The sequence below is a fragment of the Convolutriloba macropyga genome, chromosome 5, assembly GCF_964194025.1.
Source record: "Convolutriloba macropyga chromosome 5, txConMacr16.3, whole genome shotgun sequence".
Classification (NCBI taxonomy): Eukaryota; Metazoa; Xenacoelomorpha; order Acoela; family Convolutidae; genus Convolutriloba; species Convolutriloba macropyga.
Window position 1 is genome coordinate 37,825,731 of NC_134472.1, and position 15,268 is coordinate 37,840,998.

At 39.2% G+C, this 15,268-nt stretch overlaps 1 protein-coding gene across 1 annotated transcript in view; it reads left to right on the plus strand.

Annotated features, from left to right (window-relative positions):
- Nucleotides 1-15,268, plus strand: part of LOC142339376 (uncharacterized) — a 50,684-nt gene that overhangs the window by 34,396 nt on the left and 1,020 nt on the right. Inside the window, exon 2 of the mRNA XM_075389385.1 lies at nt 11,176-14,901. Within this exon, the coding sequence (XP_075245500.1) occupies nt 11,176-14,901 (3,726 nt within the window). The remainder of the gene's footprint in view (nt 1-11,175; nt 14,902-15,268) is intronic.

Here is a 15,268-nt window from a genome sequence, read left to right on the forward strand (position 1 = left end):
AACATATTCAAACCTAAACCTTACACAATCGAGCTGCCTCTCTTTAATTGCTTTACATCTCTCATCTTCACAAATCTTCTAATATTTACAAGCAATTGATCTAATTTTGTATTAAACTGATTGAACTTTTACATTTGCTCCATTAAATTCAAGTCTGAAACTTGGAAAATTTTCCTCAGTAACTCCGAGGTTTAAAGTGCTTAGGAATAACATCCAACCCAAACCGTAACCGTAGACAGTGCACGGATATTACACTGGCGACAGAGATTTAAAGGAAAGTTAACATTTTAAAATCTTTAACAAATTTGTCGGTAGGGAGACGCAAATAAAAAGCACTTTAACCCCAAAAACTCCGAGAATCGAATTTTTCTCGATACTAACACAAAGATTTGGGATATCAAATCTTTCAATTACCACCCATTTCCACCAATTTGTGTGGGAGTCAATTGCAGAAGCCACAGCGGGGGACATCAGTCACAGGACATCAGTCGCAGGAAAGCAAGTGGGAAATTACTCGCGTGGTGCTATCTTTTACTCGTTGGTGGAGACAGAAACTTCTCTGTAAGGAAAGACCGCATCATACCAAGTGAGTAGAAATAAAGAGTTCTTTCTTGTTTTTGTCGTTCGTAATTGAAACTGATTGCAACTGCGTAATTCCTATTATTCAAGGAAATATTTTTTTTGACCTTAGTTGCTAAATTGAGTTCTAGAAAACGAGCGGCATAACCATCGGAAAAAAAACAGTGCGGGATAGTCGCCTTGTTGAATCAATTGAAACAGTTGCTGAAAGTTATATATTTACTTTTTCTGAAACTACCATTAAAAAAAAAGAAAATATAAAGCGAAAAAAGTTGATCAGGTAACAATAAGCAGGGGAAATTAAAAGAAAACTAAAGCACCTAATATCATCCTTGCCGTAAATAGAAAAGAAAATATATTAAAAACATCAATAAAACAAGGAAAATCGAAGTTCAGACAAAATCATATAAAAAAAAACAGAAATCAGGTGGGACAGTTGTCTATAAAACTGTAAATTAAAACTTCCTTGAAAATAAAGGAAAATAAATAAATAAGTAAAAAAAAGGGAAATACCGTATTGAAATAAGCGTTAGATTTTTATAGAGAAAAGTTTTTTAAACAGTAAAAAAAAACAGAGAGTGCTATAGGAATTCGAAGTTAAAAATAGAAAACACCTGCCGGTGACGATCTACTTGACAATTATTTTATAGAAACTATTAATTTCAACAACTTAACAAAGTTTTAAAAGGGCACGATACAAGTAGGGGAAAGATAAAATGGCAACGGGCTCAACCTCTAGAATGCTATTACCGGAAGCATTTACCGGTTCAAACGACTTGGAAAGTTACGTGACGCATTTTGAGCTATTAGCGGAACTACAAAAGTGGAAAAGAACTGAAGGAGATCCGGCTCGCGAAGTTGATGAACGGCCGCATTACTTTGCACTTAGGCTACAAAAATCTGCCATAGAGTTCTATCGCACTCTACCGCAAGCTACACGAGAAAATTATGATGAATGCGTTAAAGCTTTTCGAGAACACTACAGCGAAAAACCGGTCGTTTTCCGGGGACGGCTAGCTCGCCGCGTACAGCAACCAGGAGAAAAACTGACTGATTTTTTGGGAGATTTAAAGCAGTTGGCTTTGAAAGCTTACCCAACGGAGTCGCAAGACATTAGAGACCATCTCGTTCTGAGAGGATTTCTAGAAGGAATCAACCATAGTCAGGTGAGGTTAGACCTCAGAAAGCAAATCGGCGACAAGGATATGAAAATTGAAACAGTTTTGGAAAGAGCATTGCATCTGGAAGCTGTAACAAGAATAGAGGAGGAAGAGCAAACACCAAAAGTTGCGGTAATTAGACGAGATGAAACAAAAGATTTAGTGGAGGCCGTCACCAAGCTTGTGAACCAATTGTCAGTAGATGACAAACAGCGAGAAAACCGTCGAAACCAATCTAGGGAGCGAAGTGGTTCCCGGGGACGCTGGGGTGACGACAGACGTGACAGAGGACAGCAACAAGATCGTGGGTTTAACGATCGGCGGCGATTTCCAACGCCAGGACCTAGTCACCGAGACAGATCTTTTGGAAGAGAGGAACCGTCTAGGAGGAACGACAGGCAGGGTTTCAAGTGTAGAGCCTGTGGACAAGAAGGACACCTTTCGAGGAATTGTCGAAATTGTTTCCTATGTGGAAGTTCCCAACACTTGAAAAGAAACTGCCCTTTTAAAAAGAAAACCACCGAGAACTGCAATGTCATTAGAGTTTGTTCGACAAACACAATTAAATGTCTAAACGCAGAAATCATACTTCATGGGAACAGATGCGTTGGATTAATAGACAGTGGAAGTAGTATATCGCTTTTGAGCTGGTCCACATACGAAAAACTGGGAAAACCGGGAATTGTACAAACATACACAAAACGAGTGTTAACAGCCAATAACTCAGCTGTCAAAATAATAAGAGTAACGCTTTTGGTACAGATGCAACCCAGACTACCGGAGGTCGAACAAGAGTTTGTGATAACGGCAGACGAAGGTATAGAATGTCTACTGGGAATTGATTTCCTGAAAACCAATAAATGCGTATTGAACTTACACGAAGAGAAACTATATAGCAGTCACTTTAAAGTTTCAATACCGCTCACCACAGAGAAAACGCAAGGTGTTCAAGTTTTTGCAATTGCGGGACAAAACACTTATATACAGAGTAAAAACGAAAATCTAATGAAAATTAGATTAGCTGATGAAAACGGAGAAGAAATTCCGGGAGTGGAAGGATTAGTGGAAGCAATTGGAGATTTTGAACTAAAGACTGGTTTGCTTTTAGCCGCCTGTATGATATCAATGGAGGATGGTTGGAGTTTGATAAAAGTGTTAAATCTAACGGACGCACCAGTAACCGTGTATAAAAGCACTAAAGTGGGAACTTACTTTGAAAACAAACAGAACTTAGTTGTGAATGGAATTTTCACAAATCAAAATAAGCCAAAAACATTAGAAACTTTTCAAATGGGAAAACACGCAAACTTGGAAGGTTCTAAACTAAATGACCAGCAGAAAGAGAAAGTACAGGAATTGTTCACGAGACATCAACAAGTCTTCTCACGAAACTCAAATGACTTAGGATATTGTGACAAAATTAAACACCAGATTAAACTCAACAAAAATGCACAGCCGTTCAGAAGAAGTTATTGCAGTATGAGTTTTGACAAAAGAAAAGCAATGAAAAAAATTGTCGAAGATCTAGAGGATGCAAAATTAATTGAACCAACCCATTCGTATTGGGCAGCACCATCAATATTGGTGAAGAAGAAAGATGGTAGCTACAGACTAGTTGTAGATTACAGAGGTTTGAATAAACAAATCGAGAAAACCAGTTGGCCGCTACCAAGAATAAATGACGTTATTGATTCGCTAGATGGAAATTGTTACTTTTCCAATATCGATTTGACATCGGGATATTTTCAAATGGCACTCGATGAAGAGTCACAGAACGTGACAGCCTTTGTAACTCCAATGGGACTCTACAAATGGAAGAGACTACCCATGGGTTTGGCGTCAGCGCCAGGAGCTTTTCAAAATTTAATGGAATTGATCATGTCGGGACTCTCCTATGAAGTGGCTCTAGTATACCTGGATGACATAATCATCTTCGGTAGATCCTTTGAGGAGCATCTCAACCGCCTAGATCTCGTACTTGGGCGACTTAAAGACGCTGGATTGAAAATAAAAGGCTCAAAATGCAGGTTTTTTCAGGAAAAAATTCATTTCCTGGGACACATTGTATCAAATAAAGGCGTAGAAGTGGATCCGGAGAAAGTAGCGGCAGTCAGTAAAATGAAAAGCCCACGAACAATAAAAGAATTGAGAGCTATATTAGGACTAGTAGGCTTTTACAGAAGATTCATACAAGATTTCGGAAAAATAGCAGAGCCGCTTTATAAGCTATTAAACAAAAAAGAACGTTTTACTTGGAGCAAGGAATGCGAATCAGCAGTTGAACAACTAAAACAAGCTTTACAGAAAGCACCGATTTTGGGTTATCCGAATGACATGGATCCCTATACGTTAACCACCGACGCCTCCTTGTTTGGAATTGGCGCAATTATTTCCCAAAGACAACAATGGGGTGAAAGAGTTATTGCATACGCAAGCAAAACGCTCAGCAAAAGTCAACGAAACTATTCTGCGACAAAACGAGAACTTTTTGCAATAGTTTATTTTACTCAACACTTCAGAAATTATCTTCTTGGACAAAAATTTTTAATTGTTACTGACCATAGGGCCCTCACGTGGTTATATAGTTTTAAGGAACCAGACGGATTATTGGCCCGGTGGATAGAAAAGCTCGGACAGTTTGACTTTGAAATCAAACACGAAGCGGGAAAAAAGATCCCTCACGCGGACTGTCTGTCGAGAGTTCCACAGACTGAAGACCAAGTCAAAGACTGCAATCAAGTGAACCAAATAAATACGGAAGAAAAAAATATCTGGTCCATTGGACTAGGGAAATCTGTTGAACAACTAGTTGAACATCAGAAAAATGCAGCCGACCTCATTATTCTGAGAAACTGGATTGAGAACGGGAAACGCCCTCAAAGAAAACACATGGCAGGAGCCTCTAGGGCACTGTGGAAAGTTTGGACTGATTTCAGAAACTTACGGATTGAAAATGATCTAATCAAGAGACAGAAACATATTGACGAAATTAATAACATAACACAAATAGTCATTCAGAGATCACTTCTAAAAGAAATTCTACTTTTCCTTCATGAACATTGCGGACACTTTGGTATGGCCAAGACATTTGATCGGGTTCGAGAACGATTCTACTGGCCCGGGATGAAAAAAGATGTCCATGAGTGGGTAAGTTCTTGCGAAGAATGCTGTCAAAAGAAATCTCCACACCAGAAACACATACACAGTCTGACAACGTGGAAACCAAGTCATCCGTTCTGGCAAGTTGCCTTAGACATTATGGGACCTTTACCCGAGTCCAGCGGAAACAAATACATTCTGTTAATTGGAGATCAATTTACAAAATGGTATGAAGCAGTTCCCATGAGCAACCAAGAAGCTTCAACGGTCGCTAAGGCCTTTGTAAATGTATGGGTTTCAAGGTTTGGTTGTCCGGCAAATCTTCATAGCGACAAGGGCAGTAATTTCATGTCGAATCTTTTCAAGAACATGTGTAAAGAGCTGGGAATTAACAGGACTTCAACAACAGCTTATCACCCTTAAGGAAACGCAATGATAGAGCGCACCAATCGCACAATCGAAGAGAGTCTTGCAAAATACGTGGGTGAACATCACAACACCTGGAGCGACTACCTTCCGCTAGTAATGATGGCGTACAGATCATCAATTCACTCTGTTACGAAGTACAGCCCCTTTTACCTCCTTTTTGGACGATCATGCGCGCTGCCGATTGATTGCATGTATCAAACAATACAAACCAAAATCTACCCAACTTTGAGTGATTATGTTGGTTGCTTGAAAGATGAACTACAAACGTGCCATGAGCTGGTACGGGAAAGCATGGAGGTGGAGCAACAAAGACAAAAAACCTACTATGACCGTAGCACATTTGGACCACAATATGAAGTAGGTGATTTAGTAATGGTGTTCAACCCCACAATAAAAACTGGCCAGACAAAGAAATTTAAATCCTTTTACAGCGGACCGCAGGTAATACGTGAAATAATAAACGATCTGAACTTTGTTATTGAGGATGTGAAAACAAAAAAACAACAAAAGGTCCACTACGATCGACTCAAACGTTTTAACAGTAGAAGTGCTACCACCGATAAAAAAGAACCTAAGAAGGGAAAGATTGAACCGAAAATAACACAAAACGACCTTACGGAGGACAATGATTTTGTGGAAATTGAAGTGGTGACCCCAAAACAGAATGACACAGAAAGAAGAGAAGTTCAACCTGAAGGAAATATTAGTGAAATTAATCCTAATACTTAAACTCACAATGAGACAGTCAAAGACGAATCGTTTCAAACACCTATGGGTGGGAGTACAAGAGAATCAATAAATACTAACACCAACAATAAGAGCAGAAGCACCAAGATACCTGCGCCCAAAGTAGCCACACAGCAGAAGCGGGACAGTCTGGTGTCAACATCCGAGAGGAGTGAAGGCGAAGAATTTCCAAATAGGAGCACGGCTTCTACTTCGCAAAATGTCACCGAACGACGATATCAGACAAGAAGTGCGTCGGGAATAACAAGACCACGGAAACTGAAAGACTATTTTTTATTCAAGGATAACGATTCAGATGAAAAATTTGATAATGATGTATTTTTTAAAAGGTGATACGACAAAATGCAGAGTGCGTGGAACCCACATTGGATCGTGCAGCTGAACTGGAAACTTCTTCAGTTGGTTAGCATATTAGGTTTTTCACAATCCTTGGAGATTGTGGGGTATGATTTTGAGAACATTCTACAGACGCAGAAATTTGCAATGACGGAACCGACAAAATGTGAAACGCATATAAATGAGGAGCAGGTAAACAAAGGAGGACTGATCTACGCCAAAAGCAGCATGAGTAAACTAAAATACTGCATGTACAGGGCTGCATATACGGTAACTGTGCTGAAAAAAAGTAGTTGGTATGACGACGCAACTTACTTAAACGAAAAATCACAAATAATTCCAACGTTTTACCCAATAAAAGAGTCAGTCTGTCAAAATCTATGGCAGGGACACAAAACGCGGTTACCGGGTCTTGGTGATTTTAAATTCAATGCTCCCAAAGAAGTCCTCAACGAGATGAATATTGACCGAACCGACGCTGAATTTGTTCAGAAGATATCAAAAACTTTCATGAAAGGCGGAAATGAGAAAGGAGTGAATTATGTCTACCCCGTGGATTGGATCAATCCAAAAGGTGAAACACAGAAAGGTAACATCATGATAAATGCAGAAATTTTTATGGGGACTTTGTTCATTGAAACTAGGGAAGCAAATGAAGGAACATGGTTATATTTTAAAGACCCTTTGAAACAGGAGCAGACCTTGTTATATCAAGGAGACACATTTGAAATAGATTCAGTACAATATCTGTTCGACCAAGACAAAAAACCAAACATCTTAACGATCGTTAAATTTTCAGACTCGATAACAGCAAAACTAGTCCGCGCTGGAAACAAAAAGTACTTGACGAGCAAATTAGACAGAAAAAGAAATTTAGTTGTCCAGTTGAAAAACAAGACAAAACAAATAGACAGTTTTCTGCTTTTTGAAACAAACCACAGAAATTTGTTTTATACAACGGAAAAGTTGACGGCCACGGAACAAAATTTTTCAATAACAGATATATCTGAGACAGATCTCAGGGACATAAAACTCGATCAACTTTTTCTGTGGGATTTTCGAGGCATGTTTGAAAACCTGAAAGAAATAGAGTTATTAAATTGTCACATAGAAAAACTGCACAGAGCTATGATTCTAACGACATCAATTAACGGAAATTCACACCAAATTTTCTTAAGTCAACAAAACGCTCTGGGTACACACGCAGAAAGAGCGGGAGGAATACTATATGTCCATAGGTGCGCTAAAGTAATCGTACATGTTGTCGAAAATCAGTTTTGTACGGAGGAAGTACCAGTTAGGGTGTTTTCTGACAACACTTCAGAAGTAATTAGATACATGGACCCCATTTCTAGAGTATTCTATAGAAATTTCACACTGATTAATTGCAACCCCATGTACCCGAACGCTCTTGAATTGCAGAATGGGTCATGGATAACATATGGGCGAAGGATACAATTAATTGAAAAACCCAATGTTATGCCTAATTATAGAGTTAACGTCAATTGGTCAACTTCAGCGCCAATGGAAGGGTTTTTCAATGACAAGGACCTGGAACTTAGCAAAAGGGCCCAAAGGTTAAGGCATTCGAGAAAGACGATAACAGGAAGAGAAGTTTTCCTGGGACAAGGAGGTTTATATGAGCATGAGACTCTAGAGTATTTCAACACGGATTTAAATTACAATAATCAGTGGCATGAATTGCTGATTTTTGAATATTTGGGTAAAGAAATGAAACAAATCTGGCATGTGGCCAGGGAAATAACCATCAGTTTAATGACTATTTTTATTGGATCTAAAATCATATTTTGTTTGGTACGCGTGTTTCTTTCAATCGATATGCTACGCAGTGGCACCAATCCTGTAATTGCACTGCAACCCATTAACCCAATGGGGGAACTAGGTTATTTTCATTATCTAAAACAACGTACAAAGGGACAAGAATTGACAAGAAAAAGGACAGTTGAACGGTGTGACGGTGAAACAAACATCGTTGTTATAAAAGCAAAAAAGGCAAAATCTGTACCAGATATGACAGAAATTGAAATTGATACATTAGACTAATTTACGTGTATGATATGTAGGAATGGCAGAACCAAAAATCGGTGATTATTGCTACTATCTACCCGAGTTGTTCGAAGTGAGGTCAATAGTCAGGCAACAAGTGTATCGGATTGTTGGTGTAACCTCAAACAAAAGGTACGTGGTGCCACTGACGCAGCTGCAACCACCCAATATAGTGGATAGAGCCGCAATTAGCGTTGATGAGTTAAATGAGATGCAACACAGAATCGAGGAACAACAAAAGAAGATTGACAACAGCGAAATGCTGGGAACAGCCGGGGCTCGGCTCGAAGAGGAGCTCCGGCAGTTAAAACTTGAAAGTCAAAGATTAGGTGATCAATTGCTGGAGACCCAACGGCAACTTGAATACGCTGGGAATCAGCGGGAGTCCTGCAGAAGGCAGGTGGAAACATTGAAGAAAGAGTTGGAGGAGGTTACAAATGTAGCCGAAACAAAAACAAGGGAATGTATCGCTCTGGTGGACGAGCGGGAGTGCTTAGCTCGGGAGTTGGAGAATGCCGAGATAGACAATAGAAAGCTGAGGGGTAGAGTAAAAACAGAGCAAACCTCAAAGAAGGTCATACAGAGGAGGCTGGAGGCGATCAATGCGCAGAGCCCGTTCAGTCGACCTCCAAATGTTTATGAACTTCTATTCCTGCCACAGGGGGCCACAACCAGTACTATCCAGAAACATTTCAAAACGTTAGCAATGCTTTGTCATCCGGACAAGGGTGGTCGTGAGGACATGTTCAAAATCATTCTTCAAGCAAAGAAAATAATGGAAGACGAGGAGGCCCGTAATATCTATGACAAGTACGGCATTGAAAAAGCACAAGAATATATGAACTCGAAAATGGACATTTGAAACTCTTACTGTGTGAGTGAGTGGAACACTCACATTTTTCTAAGAGGGAGGCAGTATAGTGAACCATAATGTATGACATGCTCATAAATTACATATTAAGCGCATAATTCGAAATTTTCATAAACAAAAAGGAGAACAAAAAGAGATGGTTACTAATAGTAAACCGGATTTTAACAATATAGAGAAAGCATCATAAATAATGATGGGAATCATCATAGAATTTAATCTTGACGGGACATGTCAAGGAATGTTTGTTCATGACGGGATTCGTCAAGCAGGTAAACCTGTTATCTGTTAGTTTAACTAATATTTACAAGCAATTGATCTAATTTTGTATTAAACTGATTGAACTTTTACATTTGCTCCATTAAATTCAAGTCTGAAACTTGGAAAATTTTCCTCAGTAACTCCGAGGTTTAAAGTGCTTAGGAATAACATCCAACCCAAACCGTAACCGTAGACAGTGCACGGATATTACAGCTAAAGCTAGAGAAAGATAGACTTTTCCCAGCCTTTGGGACTCAAAAGGCGTATTCTGTCATTCATGTGGGACCGACTGATGTCGAACTTCAACAAAAGAGTAGTGTGTACATGGACCATTTTCTGTGATTGCTCCGATTGCAGAAAATAGTGGAATCAAGACCAAAACTTCTATGGGAGCAATTTTCTCGGCTTGATGCCGAAAAGTCACAACAACAATACTAGATAACCACTCGAATGTTTTTTAAATACAACTCTTGATTTTTATTAAGAGCTATATCAGAAGATTGCCAATCACTGTTTACCTTGAAAATCCTGTGGTTAGAGTCTTGAATCACATTTTTTAAAAATGTTGTAAAGGTGCGCAACTACGGAAATTTAAGATTATTCCAGTGTCAGTAGACATTTAACAGCAATGGCATGTGATTTTCCTGTCCTGATTTACGTTTTTGTTCAGATCTAGGTAGGCCAGGTTTCCATTCCTTTTGGGTCGCTGTTAAGTTTTGTGAAGTGCACTCTACCCTTATACAGTGCACACCATTTTATGGGTGCACCCTTGGATCTATTGTGTTCCCCCCCCCCCCCCAGCTTAGTGGGCATAAATCTTTTATGACCCCCAGGCGCACGTGCTATTTTCTTACATAATAATTTGCTATATAACAACATATAAATTGTAACTGGGGGTCATAAAAACACTGGGGGGGGGGAAACAGAATAGATCCGCACCCTTTTACAGTTCAATTCACGTGGGTCCTCTGTTGTACCTTTTTCTGATAATAAGAACAGATCCACACAGTTTCCTTTGTTCTACTCCGCGTCAGTAATTCCCTGTCATTTTGCTTGAAACCAATTCAAACATGATTCTCATTCGACACCTTTCACTCAGAAAGTGCATCGGTTACAATTAATGAACGTTGCCTTCATGTCAGGAGTTTTGTTCATCTCTCCTGCATCCGTTCTCTGTGAGGACTTTTCAAAAGGTTTTATCCGCGAATTTGCCAGAATATTTAGTTTTATAATGACCTGCAAACGTTAATCTTTTATGTGTTTCTTCATGCTAGCAAAGTTGCATTTGCAGCATAATAAACATTAACAAAGTTTAACATGATCGCAGTTTGTGCAAAACCTAGGTGATTAATAGTGATAACGCTTTGCTTTCGATCCATTTTGGTGATAATTGATTCATCTTATGTTCATAACTTCAAAGCTACAATTTTAATGGGCTGTCTAAATTCTCGCTGATAATGTACCTTCTGTTTCAGTGAATATCATTGAACGTTTTAATAGGTTGCGCTGAGCTGCTATAGAGAAAATCTATTGCAATTGTTTTTTGCTTTAAACCATTCTGGATTATTGAAGTTTCATGCCTCAATGTGGGGCCTCATGTGTGGGATTTTTGAATTTAATTTTGTTTAGATGAAGACTTAGTGTTAACGACAATCAAAGAATCAAATCTTAAATTTGAGGAAAGCTTAGAAGAAACCAATGAAATTATGGCGTCAAGATTAAACATGGATAGCGAAGGAGCTAACGAAATAAAGCAAAGCTGTCATGAGATAGATACAAATTTGTTCCCCACTGAAGCACTTGATTCTCAAGCTTTGAAGGAAACAAGTGTTGGTGGCTGGGAAGAGAACGAAAACAGCACAAGTGCTTCCTTATCCCGCAGCTATTCAAGCGATCTTCAAAACTCCTATCTGCAACCTTTATCTGAAGCCACTAATCTTGGATTAAGCGAGCGTGAAACAATTCCCTCGAGCATGGGAATTACTTCGCTACATAAACGGGAAAATAATTGTTTACCGGGCGCGACAAATAGAACTTCTGAAATTGACATTGCAGATTCAACCTCTCTCAGTAAACAAAATTTGCACGTATCCCCTAATATATCACACTGTTTGTTAAATAAACGGAACGATTACGCTGAAAACAATGCAAATTTTTACCAACTTTTGAACTACAGTGAAAATGAAAATATCATCTCTGCTACCTCTAATACCGCTAAATATGAGGGCGAGATACGGGAAACAAACGATGACCTAACTGTACGGAATATTGATTTGCCGACATCAAGCAATAAAATTGAGAAACGAGAATGCAACTCATTCGAAGCAACACGGGTGCAGGTGCAGTCTACTACAAGCGAATCTGCATTTTTTGACGAATGCACGGACTTTGATTATGCTGTTTACCCAATATCGCAATCGAAATTGTATGATGTCAGCGAAATTGAAGAGATGAGTTACCTTGAACAGCCAGACCGCGTTCTAGAATCGGACCAGTTTCAGACTTTTTCTCAACCTTCTACGGACCATTGTCCTTCAGGAAGTATTAGTCGACCAAATCCAGAATCAATGGAATCTAAAATGCAGTCGGAAGCAGTTGTACCGCCTAGCATTCCGCCGCTTAGAAGATCGAGTCTGGTTGGAAAATCAAAATCGAGCTCAGATTTGATAAAGCAAAATTCATTTACGTATGAGAGAACGAACGCAGTATGTTCATTTAGCAGTCCAGGGTCAATGGATGATTGCGATGTGCACATTGATCTTGGTGATGTTTCAGCCGTATTCGCTGAAATTGACCAGTTATCAAAACTACAAGATGAGTTGTGCCTATCACAAAAGCAAGAAATTGAACTACTTGAATTGGATTCTATGATGTCGTCGTTTAAGAGTGAAAATCTCTGCGAATCGTCTAACAGACAAATGCTGGATTTTTACGAGGAAGATGATGATGAATTAGAGCCCAATTATATCAACGTGTCCGGACTACCTTCGGATTTAAACATAGAAATGGAACGTAACTTGAGAGAGACAAGTCTATGTGACGATACGGACGATGAAACTGAAAATGCAACGAAAGACGAGTCAGAAACATCTACTTTGAACATTACAAGTGAAATTAAAACAAGAATTATCGGCGAAGCTCTTGTTTCTGAAGAGGCAAGGATTGATGAAGCTGAAATAAATGTACGCAACGATTTTCAATTTAACGATACGCCGCCGCCAACTTCATCGGGAAGCTTGGCTGCTGGGTGTGACTTTTCACCAAAACAGGAACTTTTAGTTGATTTGAATGAAGATAGCGGAGTTTCTCAACCATCGTCTTTAAAAGCTGAAGAGTCGATTCATCGGAATCTTTCTTCAACGGAACCACTAATGGATGTGGAAAATGCCAAAAATATCCAACTACGAGAGAGTATTGAATCAAAATCAACGCCAACAAAATTTGCTACCCTAGAAAGACCTAAAATGCGTGAACATTCACCGAGTTTAGTGGATAACATACATAAGAGACTATCAGGCTCGTTTTCATCCGCTTTCAACACTTTGAAATCTTCATTTTCGGATAAAAGTCGTACCGAGAGTGGCAGTAGTCTTCAAAACACACCTAATCATTCTCTACCTAGAGACCAAAAGTCTTCAGATATTTCGGAACTAAAATCAGAGCAAAAGTCTGTTCAAAGTGTGGACGACAATGTTCACATGCATTTGATACTCACTGGGCCGTCACGTGATGAAAGCAAGTTTGCATGTAGTGGTGAAAGTTCTTCAAACGTAAACACTGCTGACTTAAACCCCAACATTGAAGCACAAGAAGTAGAGTTGAATAGTAGTTTCGAAGACATTGACACTATAAACACAATTGACAAAGGTAGTCCTTTCGATGAAATAACTGACATTGATATTCGATTGCTATCAGGAACAGTTATTTCTGATTTTGATGGCCCTATTTACAACACGAATATTGTTGACGATGCCGAAGTAAATGCAAATACTCCAATATCCAGCAAATTTTCTGAATTAGATGGATTAAATGTCTTTCCTGGCCCCCTTTTTGAGCTTCCGACTCCTGTAAATGATAAAGAAAAAGACGCGGCCTACGAATGCCCAGAAGTTAGTTTAACATCTTGCAATTTTGACGCTGTTGAAGGGATATCTGAAGAACCTAGCTTGCCCAATGTAGATGTAACTTCTCTTATTGAATTTGGAACCCATTCACCTAAGGAAACTTCAATATTGGACGACGAAAATTGGGTTGTTGAGAAAGAAAACTTAATAGAATTCGAAGAGGAGTCGCTGGAAACCCAATTTATCTTAGGGGACGGAAAACTAGAAAATCAGGAAGCATCCCTGGATCCTTTTGAAGATGATCTTGAAACTGACATTTTCCAGGTTAGTTACTGTGTTGATGCTGCAGGTTTTGAGTCAGCGGAATGTGCTAATGATAAAAGCGCAACAGTTGGCGATAAATTGATTGGGGATATTGACCAGGAGCCCGGTCAGTCTGGCGTACTTCATGGTGTCGAAGACCCACAAAACCAACTCACTGAGATTTTAAAACCGTATAGTGACTCCTCGGAAAAACTATTAGAGTCACAAGCGAAAGCTGCAAATCTAGAATATAGAAACTCTTTTGACGAGGAAGATATTTATGTGAACTCAAATATTGTGGAAAATCGATTAAACGTTGATGTTCAGAAAGCGGAAATTGCCACAGGCGATATTTTTGATATTCAGACAAGTGAACACATTTCCAATGTTAATTTTACCTCCGATGAGATGAAATTCGATGCTGATGAAAATTGCAATGAGCGCGTGTTTAAAATTGAAGAAATGTTTGAGCATGATGACTATGGAAATCACCCCTCCGAAAACGTTCCCGACTATGAAAACACAAACTATATGGCTCAAAACTTTTCAACCACCCAGGAAAATGTTTGTCAAAGTGAAGTATCGTTGGAGGAAAAACAAGAAGAGAAAGAGCTTGTGAGCCCCTTGTCAAATAAAAATGTCCTCTCATTTCCAATCGGTTTCCAAAACGAGTTAAGAGTCGGTTCTTTCACAAGCATCGAAACCGACAGTAACTTCTCTGTATCTTTTGATGAAAGTCTGTTCCACAGTGCGCTGCTAAATAACAATAGCGATAGTCCAGCTACCCCAGCAAGCTTGAACAACAGCGCTTTTCGACCCATTATTAGCCCAGTGTGCACTAGCTATCCTGAAACTCCACTGCTCGCATCAATCTTGGAGACTTCGGCTGCTCCTGGCAAAGACGGAGTGACGTCACCAATTTCAGCGGGTTTAGTGTCCACAATTTCTGGTCAACCAATCATTTCGCAGCTTCTGCAGAATACCTCAGGTAAGCCGAAGAATGTTTGTCTGCTCGAATCATTAGCTCGTATAAAAAATTAGAGTTGGAAGTAAAAATTACTTTTAAGAGAAATGAGGTGAAAAGTTTTACTGAATTGACAAGCATGGCTGAGTTGACGACTTTGATTTAATTTCAAGTTGAAAATTTTCTAGATGAATTTTAAGTTGAAAATGTGCGTGAGAAGAGAAGAATGGGATGCATTCTGCATGCTGTTTTTTCTCATGACCCAGAAAGGTTGTTTGTCTTTGGAATATTTTATTTCTCAGAACGTTAACTGAAACTGTTTACCCTCAACGAATGCTCTATTTGAGTCCCATAATTTGTGTACTAGCTACTTCTCAGCCTGATAATTTAA